Here is a 12,490-nt window from a genome sequence, read left to right as displayed (position 1 = left end):
GTTCTTAAGAGCCGTAGTTGCACCGTATCCAGCCCTATGTTTTCCTCAGAGAGGAATAAACAGGGCTGGATACGGCGTTAGTTTTCAGTGGCCCTGTAAACCACCAACAACAAGAAGTCCAAGTCAAAGTTTGCATTAATGGGTGTGTTTTTTATATTACATATATAGTAAAATTAAAATATTATTGGGAGAAAATCCTTCAAGGGGATGCCTTGTTCCTGGTGAAGAGCTCCTGATCTGAGGAATTAGAACTGTCTTGCTCTCGGTGAAGAGCTCTTTACTGAGGAATTAGAAATCTTTGCCTATGGATCAAACAATTGCCTCCCATTGCCCAGATGTATAACCCTTAAGGGTTTAACGCTTCCCCATGATTATGATAATACTCAAGAAGAGTAACAGCTCAGAAATCCATAGGTGTCACGTGATTCAGTTGATAGGACAGGTACCTACTTCATATTAATAATTAGCTTTATTCGAATTGAAATTTGCGATTATAGATTTCATTTTTTTTTTTTTTTTTTTTTTTTTGTATTTTTGTGAAATAAAGTTTGATTTTGAGCTATGATTCAGCAATGGAAATAAGTCTCATTACTCTATCCTTGAGTGTTCCTAGGTACCATTCTACACAGTTTCCAATAAAAAAAATTGTCTAAAGGGAAGGGAGTGGGTTTATATAGGGGCTCTTGATCCAAGGAATTGGACTCGTTCTACCCTTCGTTCGATAGAACTTGAATGTCTTCCATTCTTCAGGCACTTTATGATCCCGATGGGATTAGCACATCCCCAGTAATTAAAACAAAACAAAAAAATAAACAAAATCATTGTCAAAGTTTAACATTATGTATGAAGCTTAAATAAGAATTCTCACTAACTCTCATTAATGTAGCTCAAGTACAGTGGCTCATGACTTAATATCTTTAAGCATGAATCTAAAGAATATTGGTTCAATTCCGTTGCGAGTGGGAAGTTTGAGAATGTTTCATTATACATTACCTCTTCTCACTTATCCCCCTCAAGGAAGGTTCCTTGATGTTGGTGAGGGGCTCTTGATCTAGGGAATTGGAGCTGTGCTCCAGTTCCCTGAATTAAGCCTGAATACCTTCCCCATTCCCCCCACAGGTGCTGCATAATCCTATGGGTTTAGCGCTCCCCCTTGATTATAATAATAATAATGCTCACTTAGCAGTAAATAAGCACCTCGGTGTTAGCCAACTGCTATGGGTCGCATCCTGGAAATCAGGATAAAATGACCCGAAGGAAATAAGCCAGACATAGTGACTTTATTAGGGTTGTGTTTCTAACTCTCTGAGTTAATGTGTATAAAATCTACTCTTTTATTGTATACTGTATGTTTAAAAGTTTTATTTTGTTTCCAGGATGTCTTCAGAGGCAGATGTTCCATTTACAAAGCAGATGCGTAATGCCACCCGGGAAATCCACAGTGTCAGTGATGCCTTAATAAATGCAAAACTTGGTATAGGTATGAATATTGATTAATTACACTAGTACTAGAGCATGCATAGTTCCTTTGTATAAAGGCAAAGGGGACAAAAGAGAGTGCAAAAATTATAGGGGGATAAGTCTGTTGAGTATACCTGGTAAAGTGTATGGTAGAGTTATTATTGAAAGAATCAAGAGTAAGACGGAGAATAGGATAGCAGATGAACAAGGAGGCTTTAGGAAAGGTAGGGGGTGTGTGGACCAGGTGTTTACAGTGAAACATATAAGTGAACAGTATTTAGATAAGGCTAAAGAGGTCTTTGTGGCATTTGTGGATTTGGAAAAGGCGTATGACAGGGTGAAGCATGGGTGATGAATGTTGCAGCGAGGAGAAGGCTGGAGGCAGTGGAGATGTCATGTCTGAGGGCAATGTGTGGTGTGAATATAATGCAGAGAATTCGTAGTTTGGAAGTTAGGAGGAGGTGCGGGATTACCAAAACTGTTGTCCAGAGGGCTGAGGAAGGGTTGTTGAGGTGGTTCGGACATGTAGAGAGAATGGAGCGAAACAGAGTGACTTCAAGAGTGTATCAGTCTGTAGTGGAAGGAAGGCGGGGTAGGGGTCGGCCTAGGAAAGGTTGGAGGGAGGGGGTAAAGGAGGTTTTGTGTGCGAGGGGCTTGGACTTCCAGCAGGCATGCGTGAGCGTGTTTGATAGGAGTGAATGGAGACAAATGGTTTTTAATACTTGACATGCTGTTGGAGTGTGAGCAAAGTAACATTTATGAAGGGGTTCAGGGAAACCGGCAGGCCGGACTTGAGTCCTGGAGATGGGAAGTACAGTGCCTGCACTCTGAAGGAGGGGTGTTAATGTTGCAGTTTAAAAACTGTAGTGTAAAGCACCCTTCTGGCAAGACAGTGATGGAGTGAATGATGGTGAAAGTTTTTCTTTTTCGGGCCACCCTGCCTTGGTGGGAATCGGCCAGTGTGATAATAAAATAAATAACATAATTTGCACCCATAGAAAGGTTTCATCACAAATGTTTCACTATTATATTTGTCCTAGAATGACATTAAATTTAATAAACATTTTCTTCTCTCTTTTCCTTAGCGATGTCAGAGGACCGTGTGTGGGCTGAGGGCCTGTTAATATTTTATGAGGTTTTTAAATATCTTGAGGGGGCACTAGACCGTCATTCACACAGTCTGATTGGAGAGTTGGATATTCCTGGTATAAGGCGCACAGAAGCATTTGAGAAGGTTGGTTATGTTTATTTTTTTAGGTATTAAAATTAGTCAATGATTTCTGCAGTTCAGTTAAGGAGATATTTTGTATCTTAGATCTTTCCTTTCTTTCTCGTATATGTTTCTCCATTGTGATCACGGGAGTTTTTCTTGTGCCTAGAAATGCATTTCAATCTCACACTACTGTTATGTATTGTATTAACACAGGTTAGTTATTAACAGATGCTTCACACTGATTATATTTCACATCTGACTCACATTTAACTATTATTCTTAGAAGTGCTGAAGTAATATATATAAAATAAACATGTTTTCCTCCATAGATAAAATGAAACAAGCCATATTTGTGTACATGCGTACAAAAGTAAAATATGGTGTGTGACAGTTTTGTGGTGTTTTGTATCTTTTCTAATGATAAAAACAACTTTTTTCCAGGATTTAGCATATTATATTGGTGCTGACTGGAAGAAAGATTACACTCCACGAGAGTGCGTTTGTCAGTATCTGAAACATTTGAAGAAGTTAGAAAATGAGAATCCTTATCTGTTGATGGCTTACATTTATCATTTGTACATGGGTCTCCTCTCAGGTGGACAGATATTACGTCGGAAGAAAGTTCTTCTTCAGAAACTGAGGTTCTTTCGCAAGGTACAACACAGTTTTTTTATAAAGAATTTATTTTGAGGGGACATTTATCTCTACATTGATTTTAAATGTCCATCTTATTAAGTTTACCTTTCATTATACATTACTAGGCAAATGAGCTAAATATTAAAAGTGATGTGGTAATGTGATGTTAAAATGCAATTACAAATACGTATTAATGTTTTAGAGGGATTCCTACTACACAAGTGTCATCAGTAACTTTATCCTATCTGATATTAGTCTTAAGTCATGAATTCTTCACAGAAAAAGAAAATTCAGGTAAAGATGTGTTAGAATTATTGTACTCGTAGCTAGTCCAGAGAACTTGGTCTTAGTGAGAGGTTATTTTTGTTAAATATTATTGCTTTATTGTGTCCATTTCTACATCTCTTCATGTCAGTAACCTCACCTCAGTCACATTTTAATTGTCTGGCCCACTCCTGTTGGTGATTTAACTGTTATAATTTTCTTTTTTAATGAAAGGTAGGAGATATTATATTAGGAAGCGAAGATATTGGAAAGATGGAGGGAGTATTTTGAGGAATTGTAAAATGTCAAAAATGAAATGGAGGCAGCAAAATCCTGTGTTGGGCAGGGATGAATGAAATATTGCCGATAAAGAGCCAAAGGTGAGTGAGAGGGAAAGTGCATAATGCAGTATATAGAATAAAAGGGGGTAAAGCAGCTGCTTCAGGCAGGTTTAAGAGAGGTGCTAAAGTAAGTTTTAGAATCGTTAGTGTGTTTGTTCAGTATTTGCATGCAAGAAGGAAAGGTATCTAAGGATTAGCAGGAAGCATGCAGAGTTCCGTTGTATAAGGGAAAAGGGGACAATAAAGGATAAGAATCCAAGGAGAATAAGCCTGTTGAGTATATGTACTAGGTAAAGTGTATGGTAGAATCATTACTGAAAGAGATAGGGGTAGTACACAAAGTAGGCTTGTAGAGCAACAAGGAGGGTTAAGGAAGGATAAGGGATGTGTAGACCAAGTGTTAACATTGAAGCATGTAAGTGAACGGTACTTAGATAGCAAACTCTTTGTTTCATTTATGAATTTAGATAAGGCTTATGATAGGATGGATAGCGGAGTAATGCTGCAGATGTTGAGAACTTATGTAATATGTATTAGGGTTCCATAAGCAGTAGTGCTTTTATGAATGATGGTGAATGTTTCATTTTTAAAGTCACCTTACCTTGGTGGGAGATGACTAATATGGTTAAAAAAAATATCTTTCAGGTAATTTTTTGTTATGAATCCTCCATTGATCTACTGAGTCATTTTTCTCACCCATTTACCACTTCTTCCAAAATTCCAATATTGTGATTAGTGTTCACCTGCTGACTAATATGCCCTGTCAAAGACTTAAAACATATATACATACTTGACATCTTAACTTACCATGATATTACTTAAAATTTGCAGGATACAGTGGAGGGCATGGCTGTAACAGAAATCGCTGATGGATCTGTGTTCAAGATTAAACGACAAATGACAGAAGCCATGAACCACATTGCAGGAGAGATGGATGAAGATACACGACAGAAACTTTTAGAAGAGAGCAAGATGGTGTTTATTCTCAATAATAAAATTGTTCATTCAATAGAGGGAGCTGGAGCTATCGTTACTGTTAAACTTATCAAATTAGGAATCTTTGGAGTCTTGGCTGCATTACTTTTCACCTATCTCAAAAAACTGTTGAAAGGGTAGAGGTCAACTAACAATTTAACTCCAAAAACATGTTATAATGCATAGCCCCATAATTATATTCCAACAATATTGCTGAATGTAATTATCATAGAACTTGTATATATTCCCAGTGGTTTTGGATGTATTGCCTAGTCTAGGTGTAAATTTTATACACTACAGCAAAAACTGAGCTTTATAAAAATATATATAGAATAGAATTTTAAATTTTTTTTGATAAACTTTGTTTTTTATAAAGGGAACTTCTTAAAATGAGTCATATTTTCTGAATAAACATATTACAGCCTCTCCTCACTTAACGACAGGGTTCCGTTCCTAAGACCACGTTGGTAAACGAATTTGCCACTAAGTATGGAGCATCCTATAATGGTAGTGGGTTTATGTCAACCATCTTTGATACTGTTTTAATGTCACCTATGCACCATTTATAACATTTTTAATATACATATTTTTAAATGTTTATACAGTAGTGTACTGTATATTGTAATAAACAGAATAGAGCAAATCAGCTCTAATATACATTATTTAGGTATTCATACTGGTCAGAGAGCCTGTCGTAAGTCTGAGTCATTGGTAAATGAATATGTTGCTAAGTGAGGAGAGGCTATTGTTTGGTGAGTCAGAGCAAGTGAGCCAAAGTCAGTTTTTGTTTGCCTTATACTTGAAACAATAAAAAAAACTTGTTTCCTCAAAATGCTGTATTATTTGATAATATTCTCTGTTCAAAATATTCGTAAGGTGAATCAAAATCAAACCTGATTGCCTCCAATTCGTCCAGGCACTGTTTGAGCCCTATGGGCTTAGTGTAACCCCCCCCCCCCATAAATATAATAATGGTGATTATATATTAAGAACTGACTGATGAGGAGTTATTTATCTAACCTAGAACCTTCAAGAGTGAGACTGCTGAAAGGTTCATGATTTAGGGTATAGGAGATACCCTTCCATTCCTTAGATGAAGCCTGATAACCTCCCAGTCCTTAGGCACTGTATAACTCTTATGGGTTGAGTACTTCCCAATGTATGTATATGATTATGTATCTCTACCCCAGTATTTCTTGCTATGATCCCATTAAAGGGAGCCTTGATGTTGGTAAAGACCTTCTTCTGGGTCTTTGGAAAACCTGTTGTTGATTCAGGTGAGGGAAGCAGGGTGTGTTTACTCATATATTGTTGTAGAGATTGAATTCAAACGCCTGATGCCGCCTCTTAAATTGCCATTTATCAGATTCACTCCTAGCCTCATGGGCCCCATCTTATTGGCTTTTAAAACTGGAGCCTGCCTTTCCCATGGCATATCTGTGTCTTTATCTTCCACCTGTGTCTCCAGTATTTTGTATGTTATCATGTCTTTCCCTGATTCTTATGCTCTCCACTTCCATTAGATTCAATTCCATTAGCCTCTCCCCATGGGTCATGCACCTCAATTCCATGCTGGTGCTTTGTAGTCAACAATGGGCCTCACATAATATGTGTGTGTCTGTGTATGTGTCTTTGTTTGTGGAAATGGAGTCTGGGTTTAGGTAAGGTGGGGTTCCTCCTGACCATAATCAGAACGTTTTATACCCTTCTCTCTTTCCGGAGGAAACTTTGTTTCCTATCTAATTCCCACCCAGGTGTCCCATAGCTCAACTGCTAGTGTACTCGGCTCATACATTGAGGTCCATGGTTTGATCCCTGGTGTGGGTGGAAACATTAGGACGTGTTTCCTTAAGGTACCTACTGTCTATGTTCACCGATCAGTAAAACAGGTGCCTGGGTGTTAGTCGACTGGTGTGAGTTGCATCCTGGGGACAAAAATTACCTAATTTAACAGCGCCGTATGACCCTAGTGGTTTAGCAAGGGACTAGTAACCCCTTCTCCCGTATAAATTACTAAATTTAAAAAAGAGAAACTTTCGTTTTTCTTTTTGGGCCACCCTGCCTTGGTGGGATACGGCCGGTTTGTTGAAATATTTATATATATATATACATATATATATATATATATATATATATATATATATATATATATATATATATTTTTTTTTTTTTTCAACTAGTCAGCCATCTCCCACCGAGGCAGGGTGACCCAAAAAAGAAAGAAAATCCCCCAAAAGAAAATACTTTCATCATCATTCAACACTTTCACCACACTCGCACATTATCACTGTTTTTGCAGAGGTGCTTAGAATACAACAGTTTAGAAGCATACACATATAAAGATACACAACATATCCCTCCAAATTGCCAATATCCCAAACTCCTCCTTTAAAGTGCAGGCATTGTACTTCCCATTTCCAGGACTCAAGTCCGACTATATGAAAATAACTGGTTTCCCTGAATCCCTTCACTAAATATTACCCTGCTCACACTCCAACAGATCGTCAGGTCCCAAGTACCATTCGTCTCCATTCACTCCTATCTAACACACTCACGCACGCTTGCTGGAAGTCCAAGCCCCTTGCCCACAAAACCTCCTTTACCCCCTCTCTCCAACCCTTTCGAGGACGACTCCTACCTCGCCTTCCTTCCCCTATAGATTTATATGCTTTCCATGTCATTCTACTTTGATCCATTCTCTCTAAATGACCAAACCACCTCAACAACCCCTCTTCTGCCCTCTGACTAATACTTTTATTAACTCCACACCTTTTCCTAATTTCCACACTCCGAATTTTCTGCATAATATTTACACCACACATTGCCCTTAGACAGGACATCTCCACTGCCTCCAACCGTCTCCTCGCTGCTGCATTTACCACCCAAGCTTCACACCCATATAAGAGTGTTGGTACTACTATACTTTCATACATTCCCTTCTTTGCCTCCATAGATAACGTTTTTTGACTCCACATATACTTCAATGCACCACTCACCTTTTTTCCCTCATCAATTCTATGATTAACCTCATCCTTCATAAATCCATCTGCCGACACATCAACTCCCAAGTATCTGAAAACATTCACTTCTTCCATACTCCTCCTCCCCAATTTGATATCCAATTTTTCTTTATCTAAATCATTTGATACCCTCATCACCTTATTAAATAACAAAAAGGCACAATACCGTGACTGGAACGATACACAAATAACCCGCACATAAAAGACAGAAGCTTACGACGACGTTTCGGTCCGACTTGGACCATTGTCTTTTATGTGCGGGTTATTTGTGCATCACCTTATTCTTTTCTATGTTCACTTTCAACTTTCTACCTTTACACACATTCCCAAACTCATCCACTAACCTTTGCAATTTTTCTTTAGAATCTCCCATAAGCACAGTATCATCAGCAAAAAGTAACTGTGTTAATTCCCATTTTGAATTTGATTCCCCATAATTTAATCCCACCCCTCTCCCAAACACCCTAGCATTTACTTCTTTTACAACCCCATCTATAAATATATTAAACAACCATGGTGACATTACACATCCCTGTCTAAGACCTACTTTTACGGGGAAGTAGTCTCCCTCTCTTCTACACACCCTAACCTGAGCCTCACTATCCTCATAAAAACTCTTTACAGCATTTAGTAACTTACCACCTATTCCATATACTTGCAACATCTGCCACATTGCTCCCCTATCCACTCTATCATATGCCTTTTCTAAATCCATAAATGCAATAAAAACTTCCCTACCTTTATCTAAATACTGTTCACATATATGCTTCAATGTAAACACTTGATCTACACATCCCCTACCCACTCTGAAACCTCCTTGCTCATCCACAATCCTACATTCTGTCTTACCTCTAATTCTTTCAATTATAACCCTACTGTACACTTTTCCTGGTATACTCAGTAAACTTATTCCTCTATAATTTTTACAATCTCTTTTGTCCCCTTTCCCTTTATATAAAGGGACTATACATGCTCTCTGCCAATCCCTAGGTACAGTCCCCTCTTTCATACATTTATTAAACAAAAGTACCAACCACTCCAACACTATATCCCCCCCTGCTTTTAACATTTCTGTCATGATCCCATCAGTTCCAGCTGCTTTACCCCCTTTCATTCTACGTAATGCCTCGCGTACCTCCCCCACACTTACATTCTGCTCTTCTTCACTCCTAAAAGATGGTATACCTCCCTGACCAGTGCATGAAATTACCGCCTCCCTTTCTTCCTCAACATTTAAAAGTTCCTCAAAATATTCTCGCCATCTACCTAATACCTCCCTCTCCCCATTTGCTAACTCCCCTACTCTGTTTTTAACTGACAAATCCATACTTTCCCTAGGCTTTCTTAACTTGTTTAACTCACTCCAAAATTTTTTCTTATTTTCATTAAAATTTCTTGACAGTACCTCTCCCACTCTATCATCTGCTCTCCTTTTGCACTCTGTCACCACTCTCTTCACCTTTCTTTTACTCTCCATATACTCTGCTTTTCTTATAACACTTCTGCTTTGTAAAAACCTCTCATAAGCTAATTTTTTCTCTTTTATCACACCCTTTACTTCATCATTCCACCAATCACTCCTCTTTCCACCTGCCCCCACCCTCCTATAACCAAAAGCTTCTGCCCCACATTCTAATACTGCATTTTTAAAACTATTCCAACTCTCTTCAACCCCCCCACTACTCATCTTTGCACTAGCCCACCTTTCTGCCAACAGTCGCTTATATCTCCCCCGCACTTCCTCCTCCTTTAGTTTATACACTTTCACCTCCTCTTATATTTTTTTTTTTTTCACTTCAACAAGTCGGCCATCTCCCACTGAGGCAGGGTGACCCAAAAAAGAAAGAAAATCCCCAAAAAGAAAATACTTTCATCATCATTCAACACTTTCACCACACTCACATATTATCACTGTTTTTGCAGAGGTGCTCAGAATACAACAGTATAGAAGCATACACATATAAAGATACACAACATATCCCTCCAAACTGCCAATATCCCAAACCCCTCCTTTAAAGTGCAGGCATTGTACTTCCCATTTCCAGGACTCAAGTCCGACTATATGAAAATAACCGGTTTCCCTGAATCCCTTCACTAAATATTACCCTGCTCACACTCCAACAGATCGTCAGGTCCCAAGTACCATTCGTCTCCATTCACTCCTATCTAACACGCTCACGCACGCTTGCTGGAAGTCCAAGCCCCTTGCCCACAAAACCTCCTTTACCCCCTCTCTCCAACCCTTTCGAGGACGACTCCTACCTCGCCTTCCTTCCCCTATAGATTTATATGCTTTCCATGTCATTCTACTTTGATCCATTCTCTCTAAATGACCAAACCACCTCAACAACCCCTCTTCTGCCCTCTGACTAATACTTTTATTAACTCCACACCTTTTCCTAATTTCCACACTCCGAATTTTCTGCATAATATTTACACCACACATTGCCCTTAGACAGGACATCTCCACTGCCTCCAACCGTCTCCTCGCTGCTGCATTTACCACCCAAGCTTCACACCCATATAAGAGTGTTGGTACTACTATACTTTCATACATTCCCTTCTTTGCCTCCATAGATAACGTTTTTTGACTCCACATATACTTCAATGCACCACTCACCTTTTTTCCCTCATCAATTCTATGATTAACCTCATCCTTCATAAATCCATCTGCCGACACATCAACTCCCAAGTATCTGAAAACATTCACTTCTTCCATACTCCTCCTCCCCAATTTGATATCCAATTTTTCTTTATCTAAATCATTTGATACCCTCATCACCTTATTAAATAACAAAAAGGCACAATACCGTGACTGGAACGATACACAAATAACCCGCACATAAAAGACAGAAGCTTACGACGACGTTTCGGTCCGACTTGGACCATTGTCTTTTATGTGCGGGTTATTTGTGCATCACCTTATTCTTTTCTATGTTCACTTTCAACTTTCTACCTTTACACACATTCCCAAACTCATCCACTAACCTTTGCAATTTTTCTTTAGAATCTCCCATAAGCACAGTATCATCAGCAAAAAGTAACTGTGTTAATTCCCATTTTGAATTTGATTCCCCATAATTTAATCCCACCCCTCTCCCAAACACCCTAGCATTTACTTCTTTTACAACCCCATCTATAAATATATTAAACAACCATGGTGACATTACACATCCCTGTCTAAGACCTACTTTTACGGGGAAGTAGTCTCCCTCTCTTCTACACACCCTAACCTGAGCCTCACTATCCTCATAAAAACTCTTTACAGCATTTAGTAACTTACCACCTATTCCATATACTTGCAACATCTGCCACATTGCTCCCCTATCCACTCTATCATATGCCTTTTCTAAATCCATAAATGCAATAAAAACTTCCCTACCTTTATCTAAATACTGTTCACATATATGCTTCAATGTAAACACTTGATCTACACATCCCCTACCCACTCTGAAACCTCCTTGCTCATCCACAATCCTACATTCTGTCTTACCTCTAATTCTTTCAATTATAACCCTACTGTACACTTTTCCTGGTATACTCAGTAAACTTATTCCTCTATAATTTTTACAATCTCTTTTGTCCCCTTTCCCTTTATATAAAGGGACTATACATGCTCTCTGCCAATCCCTAGGTACAGTCCCCTCTTTCATACATTTATTAAACAAAAGTACCAACCACTCCAACACTATATCCCCCCTTGCTTTTAACATTTCTGTCATGATCCCATCAGTTCCAGCTGCTTTACCCCCTTTCATTCTACGTAATGCCTCGCGTACCTCCCCCACACTTACATTCTGCTCTTCTTCACTCCTAAAAGATGGTATACCTCCCTGACCAGTGCATGAAATTACCGCCTCCCTTTCTTCCTCAACATTTAAAAGTTCCTCAAAATATTCTCGCCATCTACCTAATACCTCCCTCTCCCCATTTGCTAACTCCCCTACTCTGTTTTTAACTGACAAATCCATACTTTCCCTAGGCTTTCTTAACTTGTTTAACTCACTCCAAAATTTTTTCTTATTTTCATTAAAATTTCTTGACAGTACCTCTCCCACTCTATCATCTGCTCTCCTTTTGCACTCTGTCACCACTCTCTTCACCTTTCTTTTACTCTCCATATACTCTGCTTTTCTTATAACACTTCTGCTTTGTAAAAACCTCTCATAAGCTAATTTTTTCTCTTTTATCACACCCTTTACTTCATCATTCCACCAATCACTCCTCTTTCCACCTGCCCCCACCCTCCTATAACCAAAAGCTTCCGCCCCACATTCTAATACTGCATTTTTAAAACTATTCCAACTCTCTTCAACCCCCCCACTACTCATCTTTGCACTAGCCCACCTTTCTGCCAACAGTCGCTTATATCTCCCCCGCACTTCCTCCTCCTTTAGTTTATACACTTTCACCTCCTCTTATATTTTTTTTTTTTTGTCAACAAGTCGGCCATCTCCCACTGAGGCAGGGTGACCCAAAAAAGAAAGAAAATCCCCAAAAAGAAAATACTTTCATCATCATTCAACACTTTCACCACACTCACATATTATCACTGTTTTTGCAGAGGTGCTCAGAATACA

At 38.8% G+C, this 12,490-nt stretch overlaps 1 protein-coding gene across 1 annotated transcript; it reads left to right on the top strand.

Moving 5' to 3' along the window:
- Ho (Heme oxygenase) lies at positions 1 to 5,741 on the top strand. The gene is made up of 5 exons (XM_053787184.2): positions 1 to 142; positions 1,377 to 1,480; positions 2,547 to 2,695; positions 3,116 to 3,328; positions 4,747 to 5,741. The coding sequence occupies exons 2-5, from the start codon at positions 1,378 to 1,380 to the stop codon at positions 5,029 to 5,031; spliced, it is 750 nt and encodes a 249-aa protein (XP_053643159.1). The 5' UTR covers positions 1 to 142; position 1,377; the 3' UTR covers positions 5,032 to 5,741.
- Positions 5,742 to 12,490: the final 6,749 nt, after the last annotated feature.

This window comes from Cherax quadricarinatus, chromosome 48, assembly GCF_038502225.1.
Source record: "Cherax quadricarinatus isolate ZL_2023a chromosome 48, ASM3850222v1, whole genome shotgun sequence".
NCBI lineage: Eukaryota > Metazoa > Arthropoda > Malacostraca > Decapoda > Parastacidae > Cherax > Cherax quadricarinatus.
The sequence above is the reverse complement of the archived record's forward strand: the minus strand, read 5'-3'. Positions and strand labels throughout refer to the sequence as shown.

Coding starts and splice junctions, on each gene's coding strand:
- Ho (XM_053787184.2), top strand. CDS start 1,378: ATGTCTTCAGAGGCAGATGTTCCATTTACAAAGCAGATGCGTAATGCC. Junction 2,696..3,115: donor GCACAGAAGCATTTGAGAAG/GTTGGTTATGTT, acceptor ACTTTTTTCCAG/GATTTAGCATATTATATTGG. Junction 3,329..4,746: donor AACTGAGGTTCTTTCGCAAG/GTACAACACAGT, acceptor TAAAATTTGCAG/GATACAGTGGAGGGCATGGC.